Raw genomic sequence first — 16,217 nt, forward strand, 5'->3', positions numbered from 1 at the left:
CTCTCTTCGGTCCAGGTGGGTGGGATTGGGGGGCGTGCTGGTGGGATTGTAGGGGGAGTTAATGGGATTGAAGGGCATTTGGTGGGCTGGACGTGGGTTCTAGTGTCCAATCCTGAGGGGGATTTTTGCCTCAGCTCGCACGCTTCCACACCGCGGCATGCCGCCCTCCAACGCACAGTAACCCCGCAATCTCTCACTGAAAAACATATATTTAGATTAAGACATTTGCTGGTGGTGGTTTGTGACTAAAGTTACAAGCAGTGATGCCTCATGAGGAGGCGGCGGCTGTGTCGCGCGGGCCGGTTCCTGTCCCAGTCCCGGTGCCGCTTATCGTCCAAACCGAGTCTCGAGACAAATGGAGCAAGAAGATGGACTTTCTGCTCTCAGTGATCGGCTTCGCCGTGGATCTGGGAAACGTCTGGAGATTCCCGTACATCTGCTACCAGAACGGAGGAGGTGAGAACGCGTTTCAAATGTCGGAGAACCAGGTCCGCGCGGGTTTTAAGTCTTTGTGATTTTTTTTTTGGCAGCTTTGCTTTTTCAACCAGTTCTAAAACACCAGTTGATATTGCAACTGAGACAAATTTTCACTTCAAGCAGTGGACGGGAAACTGCGAATTGACTTTCACTCCATTTCAAATTTACTGACAGTCGTTTTCCACCTCCTGTAAAGTTACAGGGTGACGTTATCGTAAATACGACGTTTGCTGAATATTTTAGTCTGGAGTGTGGCTCCACTTCGATTTATATTTAAACTGTAAACTTTTTTATATTGGTAACTGTTCTCAATCCACTCCGAAATGGTGTCCTTTACAGAGAAGGGAAATGCCGTTAGTTTGAATGGGATTTAATCCAAACACTTTTATTTCTAAATAATTTTGGAGCGTTTCAGTTTTTGCGTTCTTCACGCTGCAAAATTAAGCTGCGAAAGAGCGGTAAAGAACACGATTTTGCTTCCCACTGTGACTATAAATGCGTAAGCATCAAATACATTTAACGTGTATTTTAAGGTATATTTTAAATGAAAAGGAAAGTAAATGTATATCATAACGAAAAAAATGAAATTTATCACATCTAATTAATTCCTGCCAAACGGAAGTAAAATGTATATTCTTAAGTGAATTCAAAGCAATTTCAAGTAAACTAGAACCGAGGCAGTGTCTTAAATATGTGTGCTGTAATAATGAGGGTAGAAGTTTATTGGGTTTTTAAATAAATAAATAAAAATTAATTAAAAAAATAAATAAATAAAAAAGGGGAGCGTTTGAAAACGCAAGCCATGTTCTTTCATCCAATCGTGTACTTAGACATGAACAACGAATGTATCAAACGTGTAAGTACTGGTGATGTAGTCACAGCCACAGGTGGATTACAGCTTGTGTAATTTCACGTGTCAACTTGACATTTGCCTCATGTGATTACACGATGCTTTCTTGGTAGCTCTATGTCATTTGATTACACATGTGTAAAAACAGGGGTGTAACTGCGATTATAAGTTGACTGGTATAGCAGTGTGTGTGTGTGTGTGTGTGTGTGTGTGTGTGTGTGTGTGTGTGTGTGTCTAATTATAGATGGAGTTACGGTTGTTTCTACCATATGTATTTACGTAGTATATCGTGTAACACAAGCTGTACTAAATGCGTTTCACCTGCAGTGACACTAACAGTACACTGTTGTTAGTTAGGTTGTTATACAATTATTACAGATGCTTAAAAATTGTGATCGCAAACTTACCACAGTAGCTGTCCATGGTGCTGAAGACCTCTTCTGAATTGTGTAATTTATTTGTAGTAGTTTATTATTTATTCATATATTTAAGTGCAAATTTAAGCTGATCATTTTCATGATAGTGAAATATTTCACAGAATGTACACCTATTAATAAAAAGAAATGTTTTAGCAACCAAAATTTATAAAGAAATACGTTTCAGTGAAATATGGAGAACAATAAATACAGTACTGAAAATATATTACTCTGGCCAGGGACCTTACATATTGTTTTAATCTTTTGTATCACATTTCTCTATTTAATTTAACTGTGCACTAAATGACAATAAAGTTCACTTTGACTTGACTAATTATCTTCATGTTTTAATTGTGCCTGAAACCAGTTAATAAAGTTTATGAAATACAGTTGGATCATTTAAAGCGTATATATTGTATTGTTAGATTTTCTATTTTGATCTGGATTTGCAGAAGCTCAAATGTTCAGAAGTCTGTATGATATGAAATGTATTTCATATTTATTATATTACAGTGGTTTTTATTGTTTTTGCCATATTATATAATTATATAATAAAATTTCTAATGTTGTTTGATAGTCATTGCTATCACTCACAATGACTAGTTATTATTGCAGCTTTGGTGTTGTTATTATGATATTACACATTCATACCAAATATATTAACTGTCTGATAAATTTAGATAAGTAGACCCATAAAACCAGCAGTAAGGAACTCTTCATAATGCAAGACTTTCTCAGTCAGATGGACAACTTAAGCCCAAACCAATATTGTCCATGTCTTTGAATGGGGAGAGTCTCATAAACTTCCATACATTTTGTTTTGGGTTTGTATGTGTCTTACCATTCAAAGAGAAAGGTGTTTTGAAATTTTTGAAATAGTTCAAACTGATTTTTTATTTGAAATTACATGTATAATCTGAGAAGTGAAATAGTTGGATGCAATTTTGTTCAGAGAGTTCAAACCTCCCCCTCCCCCTCTCCACATTTATTTATTTATGTATAACCAGTGTTCTGTTTCCCCCTCATTTCTAAAGTCTCTGGCTTAGATCACTACTCACTTTCCTTCAGGTCTTCAGGTTTTTTAATGGTATTTAATGCTATTTTATTAGACTTTAATGGTTTTTCTAATGGTGTGTCTACAGGTGCATTTCTTATCCCCTATGTCCTAATGGCTGTATTTGGGGGTGTCCCACTCTTCTACATGGAACTTGCTCTTGGTCAGTTCCACAGAACTGGTGCCATCTCCATTTGGAAACACATTTGCCCCATATTCAAAGGTAATTATACAAACTGTGTGTGTGTGTGTTTGTGTCCAGCTGCACTGGTCTAAGGCTTAACACCAAAATGCTCAATGCAAAGCATCACTTAGACTGGTACAGATCCTCACAGCATAAAGTTGTGGATATGGAACTGTATTCTCTGGAGTGCTGGAATCCATCATCCTCAGGATGGTTCATCATAGTTTAATTTGGGTATAGGATGATATGCAAGGGGTAATGATGGTGTAATTTGGCTATTGGTTATTTCATTCATTCATTCATTCATTCATTCATTCATTATCTGTAACCGCTTATCCAATTCAGGGTCGCGGTGGGTCCAGAGCCTACGTGGATTCATTGGGCGCAAGGCAGGAATACACCCTGGAGGGGGCGCCAGTCCTTCACAGTGCAACACACACACTCACACATTCACTCACACACTCACACCTACGGACACTTTTGAGTCGCCAATCCACCTACCAACGTGTGTTTTTGTGGGAGGAAATAGGAGCACCCGGAGGAAACCCACGTGGACACGGGGAGAACACCATATGGTTATTTATGATGGTTATATGTTTAGTCATGATTGGAATTTGGTTATTTTATGATGCCCTAGCATATTCCAAGCTAAATTATGCTTTATTTCTCCAGGAATAGGTTTTGCCATTTGCATCATCGCACTGTACGTGTCATTTTACTACAACACCATCATTGCCTGGGCACTCTTCTATTTCTACTCATCCTTCAGCAGCACCCTGCCCTGGACCAGCTGTGACAACACCTGGAACACAGAGAACTGCACTAACTACTTTGGCAAAGACAATGTCACCTGGACTAACTACTCCCGCTCACCTGCCGAGGAGTTTTACACGTAAGTGCATGTAAGTGGACACAACAGAGAGAGAGAGAGAGAGAGAGAGAGAGAGAGAGAGACTTTATGAGGACCTTTTATAATGGAAAATATATGCAAGGCCATATTATCCTGTCATTTCACTACAAAGCACACACCCTTTGTTCTGTGGGAGGAAACCAAGGCTGGAACAGAAGCTATAAACCCAGGAGCTGTGTGACAGTGACACTACCTGCTGCACCACAGTGCTCCCAGATTTGATTTCCATTTTTTTAAATGAAAAAAGCAGACTACATAGTTGTTTTTTTAATAATGGAACATAACTGTAAGGGTGGCATGGTGGCACAGCAGGTAGTGTCGCAGTCACACAGCTCCAGGGACCTGGAGGTTGTGTGTTCGATTCCCGCTCCGGGTGACTGTCTGTGAGGAGTTGATGTGTTCTCCCTGTGTCCGGTTTCCTCCCGCAGTCCAAAAGCACACACGTTGGTAGGTGGATTGGCGACTCAAAAGTGACCGTAGGTGTGAGTGGGAATGAATGTGTGTGTGTCTGTGTTGCCCTGTGAAGGACTGGCGCCCCCTCCAGGGTGTATTCCCGCCTTGTGCCCAATGATTCCAGGTAGGCTCTGGACCCACCGCGACCCTGAATTGGATAAGGGTTACAGATAATGGATGGATGGACATAACTGTACCATGTTCTATATTAATAGTAGATAAAATGAAAAATGAAAGCTTACAAATATTCACTTTTCCTTCTGGAGAATAGAATGTAATGTACATTTAAGGAACACAACTGGACTTTAAAACAACTCTTGTTCATTTAAAGGTACATTCACACTGTTTGTACATTTAGTGCCTTTTTTCTGACAGTGTAATAGAGTGAATAGAGGGGACAGAGGAATGCAGGAACGCTGTACCTGTAGCAGTGTTGGTGAAGGAAAGAGTGGTTAGATGAAAGGGAAAGAGCAACAGAGGAAAGATGGACCTGTAGCAGTTGCACTTTCCATTCTTACTTGGAACAGGCATAATTTGTTGCAGACGGGAAACTTCAAGCTATGTTTATATTTACAAAATACAATAAAGACTGGAAATCATTGAAATAAAGATGCAGGATAATTAACAAAAATCAGACTCATGTTTTTATTGCATTTCACACAATATCCCAACTGAAAATTATGTTGCAATTTCATCCCCTCTGAGCAGGAGGAACGTTCTGGAGCTGCATGAATCATCTGGTTTGGAAAACGTTGGCGTCATTCGCTGGCAGCTGATGCTTTGCCTGTTCCTCATCTTCACCATAGTCTACTTCAGCCTCTGGAAAGGGGTCAAAACGTCAGGGAAGGTATGAGAAAAAGCCAAATAACTACGGTATATACTTACTGGCCACTATTAGAAACATCCCTTTATATATGTCCATTATATATATATATATATATATATATATATATATAACTGTCTGTGAGGAGTTTGGCGTGTTCTCCCTGTGTCCGTGTGGGTTTCCTCCAGGTGCTCTGGTTTCCTCCCACGGTCCAAAAACATACGTTGGTAGGTCGATTGGCGACTCAAAAGTGTCCAGAATTGTGACTGTGTGAGTGAATGTGTGAATGTGTGTGTCGCCCTGTGAAAGACTGGTGCCCCCTCCAGGGTGTGTTCCTGCCTTGCGTCCAGTTATTCCGGGTAGGCTCCGGACCCACCGCAACCCTGAATTTGATAAACGGTTTCAGACAATGAACGAATGAATGAATAAATTAATTTTCTTGCCAATTTATTAGAAACAACTCCCTTCTACTTTCACTGACTGGCCACTTAATAGAACTGCCTTATAACTTCAGTATATTGGACTAAAGTGAATACATACATAGCTACATCTCTTGGTCTCTCCTCCTCTCAGGTGGTCTGGGTGACTGCCACCCTTCCATACGTGGTGTTGTTCATCTTGCTGATCCGAGGGGCCACTCTCCCTGGGGCCTGGAGGGGAGTGGTCTTCTATCTTCAGCCCAAATGGGAGAAGCTTCAGGAAACAAGTGTGAGTATTGCTTTAACTTGATTATATTCACCTCTTTTAATCAGTGAACTGAGTTATTTTAATGTTCAATAATTCTGGACACAGTTTGTGTACTTTCTATAGAAATGAATGAAGTGAAATGGGACTGAAGTGTTGAACGTTATGAAGTCCTCAGAGCAATGTTCCAGCTTCTAGTGTCACACCTTTCCAGAGGTGAAGAGACTGTTACTGCAAAAAAAAAAAAGAAAAAAAGACACAAACTCCTGATTGCTGCATTCAATTTGACAGGAAATGATGAAAGAACATGTGGCAAACATGTTTTGGTGTACAATGAAAGGAATAAGTAAAAGAATAAGAATATAATTATTTGTTTAGCAGCTTTTATACATAAAAGGCAGCTAAGAGTGTTGTTCATTATATTTATGAACCCCAAAAGCCTATCAGTGAGCAGCAGGTTTCCAAGCATAATGTGACAACATTAGAACAGGGGTTTCCCACGAGTTTTAATCTACTTTATATCACCAGAAAAAAATATCTCTAGGAACAGTTTGATTAGCTTTTAACATGTGGTTTGTACAAAAGTTAAAATGTGCAGACAGAGGCTATATCTGAATGTGTTCTCTACTTAGAAAATGAGCATAACATGAAAATAAGTGCTCTCAGGTCGGAAAGGGCCATGTGTCTTGTTGTTCTGTGTCCTGTCTGTTCTGTGTCATGTTGCTGAGGGGGAAACATGGATGAGGCGCATAAATAAAGGCTGTAGCGCTAATCAGATGCTTAATTGGTTTTGCATTTGTTTTCCATTATGAAAGGTCCTCATATAGCCTCTGCCTCTCTCTCTCTCTCTCTCTCTCTCTCTCTCTCTCTCTCTCTCTCTGTTGCTCACATGCTCCCTCTCTTGTAGTGCTTTAGATCTTTTCCAGCACCAACCTCACTGTCATCATTTCCAATTCAGTGCTGCCTTTTTTACTGTAAAAAAAAGGACAGAAAATGTATAAATCAAACAGACCTTCATGCTGCATGTAGATTACTCTAGAATCTCCACTATGTGTCCCAACCGTTTTAGACACCCTTGTTCACACACCATTTACATAATGTAGAAAAACACACAAGTCTATCACCATGCACAATGCCAAGCCTGGGACAGAGGAGTAAAAATCATCCTGGCAATGGGCTGTGGAGCAGTGGTGCTCACTGTTTTAGCTTTTAGCTCATTGTCCCTTTGCCCTTATGGGTCTCATCTAAGCATGCTCACTGGTGTAACAGAATTGTCAGTTAGTGTTCTCCTCCAAGCATGTTGAGCTGCAGTAGATTTACATTAGCTTCAGTCTTCGAGGAGGACTGTGTCAGCCTCACTCCCAGCTTAATATAGCACTGATAGTCTGGATAGTAGCTAGGTGACATCAGGAAAAACTAAAGAATACAATTGTAGAGTCAGAGTCAGAATCAGTTTTGGACACCAACGTATACATGGATATTTCCTGAGAATTAAGATAAACTTTTCTCTTGGAAAACTGATGTTTTAATTAAATAATTAAATATTAAAAGAAATACATCAACACTGTAATGAATCAGCTGCATTCTGTGATTCTGTGCAGGTGTGGGTGGATGCTGCTGCTCAGATATTCTTCTCCCTGGGTCCTGGGTTTGGGGTCCTTCTCGCTCTGTCTAGTTACAACCCATTCACTAACAACTGCTACAGGTACAGCATTCCTCCTTTCTTCTGTCCCCTCCATTCACTCCATCCTTTCTTTCACCAACAACAGCTACACGTAGTGTTTTAGGATTTGGTAAATCCTTATCAAGCTGAAAAACTGATGATCATCACTGATAATCTAAATTAATACATAATTAATAAAATAATCAATTTTGAACAATGTCTTACAAGTAATGAATTAAGGGGGAAAAGAGAAACAAATTCATTATCAGGCTAATACTATTTTTTGAGAAGAAATGTTGGATAAGCAGGTGTCCAAAAATCTTTGGCTTATAGGGTAGCTCTAAAGCAACCTTGTTTTCTTTTGTTTGTTTGCATTTGAACAAACAGGAGATAATTTTATTCACATTAACAAAGTAAAGGGCTAATCTGAAACTATATCATTTAGCAGGAGTTAGCAATGTTTTCCTGCTCAAAAGCTTCTGAGGCAAAAATTTAATGAGAGGTTGAGGGCTGCTCAGAGTCTAGGGAAACTGAATTGTGTTCATATGTGAAACAGCTGGTGCTTGATGAAGCTGGGTCTGGGTTGGAGACTTTCGGCGCCTTGACTGAATTAGATGAGAGGTGAATGAATGATGAAACTAATGCTAGGGAGCGGCTGTGTAAGTTCCGGTGTTCTCCACTAGATTTACACAGTGTGTTTACCATAGCACAACCTAGCGCTATAATGTTTGCTAACCATTAGCACGACACTCACCTTTTCAGTATTAATGAGGGTTTGACAAGAGCTTGCAACTTGGAATTTCAGCTTAGCACATGGTGTCAAATCAGCATGGCTGATTACCTGGAAATCTAAGCTATTTTACCTTTTTCTCTCCACAGTTTAACTGTCTCCAGTTCCCTTTTTATCTAGGACTTCCCCAGTCATACACAGTGCCTCCAGCCAGGGCGAATGAGGACACATTTGAATTTTTTTTTCAAACTGCTGCTAACAGCCATTAGATTTAGACACTTGGAGGAGACACTGGTTCAGATCTGCTATGCCAGCTAACAAACTCCCACTCTGGCTAGCTTGTGTTTGTTGCAGGGAGAAGGAGGGCAAAAAATGGGAAACCATTTGTAAAATGATTACAATATGTTTTGCCAATATCAGTAAATGTGATTTTGTTTCTATGTAGTATTAGTGTGTTGCTGCATACTAAACAATACATATCAATATATCTTTGTTCCAGAGATGCCATTGTGACCAGTCTGGTTAACTGTCTGACCAGCTTTGTGTCAGGTTTCGTAATTTTCACTGTGCTGGGATACATGGCTGAACAGAGACATGTGAATGTAGAAGATGTAGCCAAGAACAAAGGTAATAACCCAAGTTCTATTACTATATATATATATATATATATATATATATATATATATATATATATATATATATATATATATATATATATGTATGTATGTATTTATACCACCAAAAATGATCAACCATATTTATGAAAGTGAAATTGTATTATTTTTATATTTTTTTATGATGATGATGAATCATTTTACTTTGTAGTCTCTGAACCAGCTTATGCTCCCCCACATTGGGACAATTGAAATGTTGGAATTTAGTTTAGACTTGGGTTTCTTCTACATCCAGGTTTCATGACATGATGAAGAATCATTGGAGAAAATGACTGATTTCTCCTTTAAGACAGGCTTGTAATGCATGTAGGGAATGAGGCCCAAAAAGAAGGTTTAGAATCAACCTTATGGTTCATTATCAACTTAAATGGATGCATGTTCTGTTAATAAACAATGTAAATAAAACCTTACCCAAGACAACTGGTCATGTGATAAATAATAAAGTTATAAAATGTCATTTTCTGCTACACTGGATATTTTTCTGTCTACAGGGCCAAGTCTCTTGTTCATCACTTACCCAGAAGCCATTGCTAACATGATGGGCTCAACATTTTTTGCCATAATCTTCTTTGTGATGATGATAACCCTAGGACTGGACAGCACGGTGCATCCACACTTACACAAAATACACACAAATATATTGTTTCAAAAAAGCTTAGAAAAATTGATTAGCAATTTTTTGATTTGAAGGGAGTATTATACATATATATTTTTTTTAATGCAAAAATTCAAATATAAACTCAGTTTATATGTTATTTCATTTTCAAAACAGGCATAATGTATTCATTTAGATAGATATTTAAAAATTCACTGAATCATTTAATAAAAAAATCTTAATTGTTTTGATTGTTTTGTATTATAAGCTGTAAAGCATCTCTGTTTCCAGTTTGTCAGTGGAGGGGAGTTTATCTCCCATGTTGTAAAATGGTGTTGTATGTTCTTTTGACAGTTTGGTGGCCTTGAAGCGGTAATCACAGCTGTGATGGACGAGTACCCAGACTTCCTGTCCCACAGAAGGGAGTTGTTTGTGCTGGGATTGGTGGTGGTCTGCTTTTTGGGCTCCCTCAGCACCCTTACTAAGGTGAGTTTCTATCACATGGTCCTGGTTATCTTAAAGTACATTGGTTATTCTAAAATAAATTGCTTGTTTATTGGAAAACAATGCAGCTCCATCTCTACTGAGAACAGAATTCCACATACATTATACGCCTAATATACCTGATGCTTGGCATTGAGCATGGTGTCCTTAAGCTCATATACTGCTGCTCCAGACAATTTACAATTGAAGTGTATTTACAATTGAAATTTTGTGTTCATGGAGAGTGAATAAGTAATCTTCCTTTGCTGACTGGCTCTTTAACTTGCACTTTATGTTTTGTTTTGTTTCCTCAGGGAGGTGCGTATGTGGTAAAACTCCTGGAGGAATTTGGAGTTGGTTCCTCTATAATTGCTGTGGTCTTCCTTGAGGCCACTGCTGTCTCTTGGTTCTATGGTAAGGAAAGAGAAACCTTGATCCAGAAAACAACAATATAGTTAATTCATTTGCATCCCAAAATCCTAATATTTCAAGGAAGCACTGGCATCAAGTTACTTGCGATTGTAAGCATACAGAAATAAAACATAATTAACAAAAACACTGCATGAGAATATGAAAATGAGTACATTTGCATAAACATGGCTAAAATGACGACAAGTGAGGCAGCTGTGAAGCATACGAGGGGTAGTGTGTTATCATGAGTTATGTGAATTTAGCTTGTGCTAGTGTGTATACCCCAGTACACAATTAAATTTGCTAAAAAGGTTATAGTGAACTGAAATTTAGATCTGAGCCAAATTTAAGGGTGCACATGCCATCTCAGATTAACAAATTCTGAATTCATTTTACATTCTCCTATCATTTCCTTTAAGGTATCAACAGATTCAGCAACGACATTAAGGCTATGCTAGGTTACACTCCTGGGCTATTCTGGAAGGTGTGCTGGGTGGCCATCAGCCCAGCATTTTTAGCTGTGAGTATTTGAATATTTGCTGCCTTGTGTTTATAATGTGGGGTGACCAAGAGCTTGTGGACATCTGCTCATTTGGTTTCATCTCAAATGAATAAAATTAACAGGGTATTCATTCTTGTTTCCTGCAGTTCCATCTACTAATTTCCTGGGAAGGCTTTAAATGAGACTGAAAAAATTGCTACGAGTATTTTATGGTAGTCATAAGAGCAGTAGTGAGGTTGGGTCCTGAGAATAGATGATTAGGTCTACATCACAACTTATCCCAAAAGCATTGGATGGGGATGCATTACTCCAGAGTATGAAGTTCCATTGCTCCACAGCCTAAGCCACTGAGTTTACATGACTTGGTGTGGTGATAGCCTCATGTCTAGCTACTACATTCTTGATCATTTCTTTTCTATGCAGACTGGACAAGCTTTTGTTTGCATTGTAATGGATTAGAAGAGGTGTCTAGATATTTTTGGACATCACACAAGGCAGTATAATTTCCAGTCCATCATTTTCTCATTTTGAAGAGCTGAAGTTCCCACAGTGACACAGTAATCCCATTTTAACCCTATCTCAGTCTGAAAACAGTGCGCACCAAATGTCAATCTCACCTCTATAACCTAATATCCTCCCACAACTCTGTATGTGCAAATCACTAATCCCTGGACAGGTGGAACGTGACATTTTCTCCTTGCATTCCTCCAAGTCTATTCTCCATATTGCTCTTTTTTCCTCCCTAACTGTGATAAATGGACGCCTTTTTCATCTCCCCAGTGTTCGGGGGTTATTTGAAAGCTGAGTTGGAGAGCTGAGGACATTCATCATTCTTCTAACACTGGGTTTGTTTAGAGACCAAAAAATAAAAATAAATAAAATAAAAAAGAAAGAAAGAAATGGCACCCGTCCATAATTCCCAGGTTAAAAATATGTATCGGTGCCTTTTGAAGATCTTTTGAAAGTATAACATATGTGCAGAAGTTTGTAAACACAAATTCAACTACTTTAAGGCGTGGACACAAATGATCAACTGTGTGTACATTATGTAATCTCTTCAGAAAAGCCTGGAATGTAACGGTAAACTTTGAAGCTGCACATACCAAGTGTTGGATGGAGGGATAAAAAGCTTCCCCAGGGCTGGTCAGTCGAGTTTTGAGTGGCCTTCTCTGGTGTAATCTTTCTTTTGAGCTGATTTAGGATCCAAAATAATCAGCAAATAACAGCTCCCCACCTCATAATGCTCTTGTGCCTGCAATCAAATTCTCACAGTATCTTCCTACATATAGTATGAAGCCTTCCCAGGAAAGCAGAGGCTGTTACTGCCACAAAGAAGGAACAAATTCCCAATCAGTACCCTTCAATTTAGAAGAGATGTTAGAAAACTAGATGTATACATTCTTTTGGGCAAATAGTGTATGACCATGTCCTGTTTCATGTTTCATGTCCAGTACATCATCATCAGCTCCCTGCTGAACCCTGCTCCTCTCACACTGTTCGATTATGAGTTTCCTGACTGGAGCATCACAGTGGGCTACATCATCGGCATCTCCTCCTTCATGTGGATCCCTATATATATGGTTTATAAACTGGTGTGGACCCCCGGCTCTCTCAAGCAGGTGGGCTACGTCACATTAGACACTCACACAAAGAAAAGCAGGACTCAACTTAACACATAATAACTTGATAACTTAAGAAAAAAACATGACCAACAGTATGGCCTAGTAATTGTAATGTGATAATGAGTTGCAATATAGCATAGACATTTTTACTGCTGTTTAGCAACTCGCCAATAAACTCAACATACCACTTTAGGTGATGATAAGTTCAAATGTATTATTAACATAGAATACCTTTTATGAAATCCAATACAAAAGTCTCAGTAAAAGAGGTCCTTCAGCACACATACACACTTAAAAATTATGGGTTTTTTCAAGATTTCTTTGGTAAAGAAAATGGATTTATATAGAACCCTGAACAATTGAAGAACCCATTGCATTATTAAGGGGAAAGGGTTTTATATTGATAGAAAATGTGCTATAGCTGGTTCTATTTAGCACCATTTAGAAAAGCATTCTGTGGCACCAAAAATGATTCTTCTGTTGTAACAAGCTTGACGTTGTAACTATAGAAAAATGCTTTTTGTGCAACACAGATCCATTTAGCACCTATTCTGTGAACATGAAGAAGGCTTGCACATTGTAAAGTATTCCTTTAATTATGAAAAGGGATTTGTAAGTGTTCATGGTTCTACATAGAGCCATTTTCTTTACTACAGAACCAAAGAATCAAAGAACAAGTTTTAAAAGTGTACCCATACTTTGAGTTTCTCCATGTCTGCACAAGTGTAGAAACAGAACTCGATTAAGACAATGTTCCTAGGAAACAGTGAACACTAAACAATATTTCAACAGTCTATCAGTCAGTCGATCAGTCAATGTGCTCTATGTTAATAATTCTTGAGTTCTGTTGAAGCTACCAATCCAAATTTTGCAAATAATCATTGGCTGATATGGGAAATGTATTTGGATTTCTGCACATTGGTTTAGATACATTATAAATGTTAGGATAATTGATTGCTCTTATTACAGTACAATTACCAGAACAATTACTTTCCTCTTTTTTCTGATTTCAGCGCCTGGCTGTTTGTCTCCGGCCTGAGAGGACCCTCCCGGACATTCACACAGACACACTGGGTTTAACTCCTGTACCTTAAGCTGACCCCAAAACACACTGGAACCAAATAAAATTTACTCACAAAAGGTGATGCACAGACTCTTGATTAAAGAAGCAATAAGTAGCATCTTTTGTCCAACTCGCAATATTTGCCACTGTCTGGTCAGAAAGCAGGAGGCAGGGGTCACTTTCAAATTTAGCCTAGAAACACTTTGTCTAAGAAATTACATTATCATTCAGCAGATCTTATTTATTTATTTATTTATTTTTTACAAAGATTAAATTCCAAAAAACAAGAATTAACTGCCAAATTTAATTGTCAGAAGTAATAAAAAATCTTGAACTTTTTAGCACGGTACCACCTTTGTTTATTTCAGTTTTCAGTGCTACTTATTGCTCCTTTGGCTTCAGTATCATTTGATGATCTGAGAAGACGAATGCAAACAATCATTTCAACCAAATCAGTGTAAAGTAATTTTAATAAACTTCTAAATATCTGTTACATATGATCCACAGGGAAAACGGGCCTAATTTTTTCTAACTGAGTTAAAAATTTGATGTATTTTATAAGTCTTTGCTTCTTATTTTATTTTAAGTTCAGAAATGGGAAGCTATGGTAAATCATTCAAATGAGAATACCTCATCATGAGAATCTCAGCTAAGGAAGAGAGAAGCCACGCACTTTTCTCAATTAATTTTTTAAAACTGTGTTCTGCCTTAAATCTGCCTATATATAAGTATTCTATGTAAACAAAAATGTAAAAAGTTAACTATTCTATGTTGAAATTTTAAATACACCTAGTACTCATTCATATGTGCAGTGTTCCTCTTAGGAACACGTTAATAGACTGTTTTAAAAATAAATGTATTCCGAGCTCCCTGACAAAACTTGAGCATCCTATAACCGAGTGTACATTTTCCTTTCTGCCTGGTTTTCAGAAAAAAGAAAAGAACAGCTGAGGATGTTACCACATTTTTAATTCTTGTTGGCATGAATGTTTCTATTATGATGAGAAGTGTGTCCTTTGTAAAACTAGTAGGGTACCGTAACGTTTGTGAAAGAGAGTCCTGCCTGTATAAATGTCTCAAGTAATAATAAAGATCAACAATGAATCTAATTCAATGAATAATGTCTAATTAATTCATGATGTGAGCCAACAAGGTGTTACAATTTCTTCAGGAAGATGCTTAGTTTAACACACTATAAAATGGAACCATATTCTATTTGTGTACATTTAACCTTATACGGTGGCGCAGCAGGTAGTGTCGCAGTCACACAGCTCCAGGGACCTGGAGGTTGTGGGTTCGATTCCCGCTCCAGGTGACTGTCTGTGAGGAGTTGGTGTGTTCTCCCCGTGTCCGTGTGGGTTTCCTCCGGGTGCTCCGGTTTCCTCCCACAGTCCAAAAACACACGTTGATAGGTGGATTGACGACTCAAAAGTATCCGTATCCATAGGTGTGAATGTGTGAGTGTGTGTGTTGCCCTGTGAAGGACTGGCACCCCCTCCAGGGTGTATTCCCGCCTTGCGCCCAATGATTCCAGGTAGGCTCTGGACCCACTGCGACCCTGAATTGGATAAGCGGTTACAGTTAATGAATGAATGAGCATTCACACTGCATTTTAAATAAATGTAATGTAAATCGTTTTACTGTGAATGTGTTTGACATCACCTCAGTTCTATTTCTGAAATCATGCACATAGTTTCCTGCATAGCAATTGTAATTTTACAAAAATATACATATATATTTAAAAACTATAAGAAGTAATACACTAAATGCACAATCACTAACATCAAAATCAGCATCTTTAAATAATCTAAACCAAAACTCACATGTATGTTTGGATACGATATTATCCCCAAAAACATGTGGAACAAATGCAGTGACAAATGAATTTTTCTTGCTCACCATATTTTAACTAGTTAATTTTCAGGTTCTATTTTGATGAATAAAATGACAATAGCCATCTTTTAATACTGTGCAACAGATACAATAAAATGACAAACAAGCAGAATGTTTCAGTTTTAAATTAAAATGATGTTACACACACACACATGCTTGTTTTTGTGATTTTTCAGGACATGGGAAACAAACCTACAAAATTGGTACATGCCTTTCTGAGAGGGCTAGAGACAAGGAGAAAACAGTTTTGTATTACAAAAATTGCATATGTTAAGTTCATCAGTTGATATTTTGCCTAAATACTTTTTTAAAGCGGTCTGAATTTTTACTGCAAATCAGGACATTTTCAGTTTTAAGTGATAAACAAGGACACGGAAACACACACACAACTCTTTCTTGTTCATACCACATTGCAAGGACATGGTGGAATTTGGGTACATGACTACACATCTTTCTTATGGTTAAAATCAAGGACAACAGACCCACTGCCTCAAACCATCCCATACTAATTGAAAAAGCTGGTTAAACTTTAACAGCTCTTAACAACCAGTCTGACTGCCCTACAGATGAGGCCATCACTCATCTGCTTCGCCCTGACTCACCTGGGCACCAGGAGGGGGTAATTATGTTGAAATGATCCTTGTAGACTTGAGTTTAACACTATTTTTATTATTCAAACAGACATTATCAACATGGACCAAAACAGATAAACTATTGAGACACAGCGCCT

The 16,217-nt window shown here is 38.2% G+C and overlaps 1 protein-coding gene across 1 annotated transcript; it reads left to right on the forward strand.

The window, feature by feature from the left end:
* The first annotated feature begins 263 nt into the window (after nucleotides 1–263).
* LOC136676665 (sodium-dependent serotonin transporter-like) lies at nucleotides 264–13,653 on the forward strand. The gene is made up of 13 exons (XM_066653818.1): nucleotides 264–456; nucleotides 2,886–3,020; nucleotides 3,654–3,873; nucleotides 5,053–5,191; nucleotides 5,741–5,875; nucleotides 7,453–7,556; nucleotides 8,744–8,871; nucleotides 9,410–9,522; nucleotides 9,868–9,999; nucleotides 10,311–10,410; nucleotides 10,827–10,927; nucleotides 12,361–12,528; nucleotides 13,545–13,653. The coding sequence occupies exons 1-13, from the start codon at nucleotides 264–266 to the stop codon at nucleotides 13,623–13,625; spliced, it is 1,749 nt and encodes a 582-aa protein (XP_066509915.1). The 3' UTR covers nucleotides 13,626–13,653.
* Nucleotides 13,654–16,217: the final 2,564 nt, after the last annotated feature.

This window comes from Hoplias malabaricus, chromosome X2, assembly GCF_029633855.1.
Source record: "Hoplias malabaricus isolate fHopMal1 chromosome X2, fHopMal1.hap1, whole genome shotgun sequence".
Taxonomy (NCBI): Eukaryota; Metazoa; Chordata; class Actinopteri; order Characiformes; family Erythrinidae; genus Hoplias; species Hoplias malabaricus.

What these genes read in the sequence shown, in the direction of transcription:
- LOC136676665 (XM_066653818.1), top strand. Translation starts at nt 264, where the DNA reads ATGCCTCATGAGGAGGCGGCGGCTGTGTCGCGCGGGCCGGTTCCTGTC. An exon ending in CCCTAGGACTGGACAGCACG is followed by an intron (nt 9,523 to 9,867) that starts GTGCATCCACAC and finishes TTCTTTTGACAG; the next exon opens with TTTGGTGGCCTTGAAGCGGT. An exon ending in CCCTCAGCACCCTTACTAAG is followed by an intron (nt 10,000 to 10,310) that starts GTGAGTTTCTAT and finishes TTGTTTCCTCAG; the next exon opens with GGAGGTGCGTATGTGGTAAA.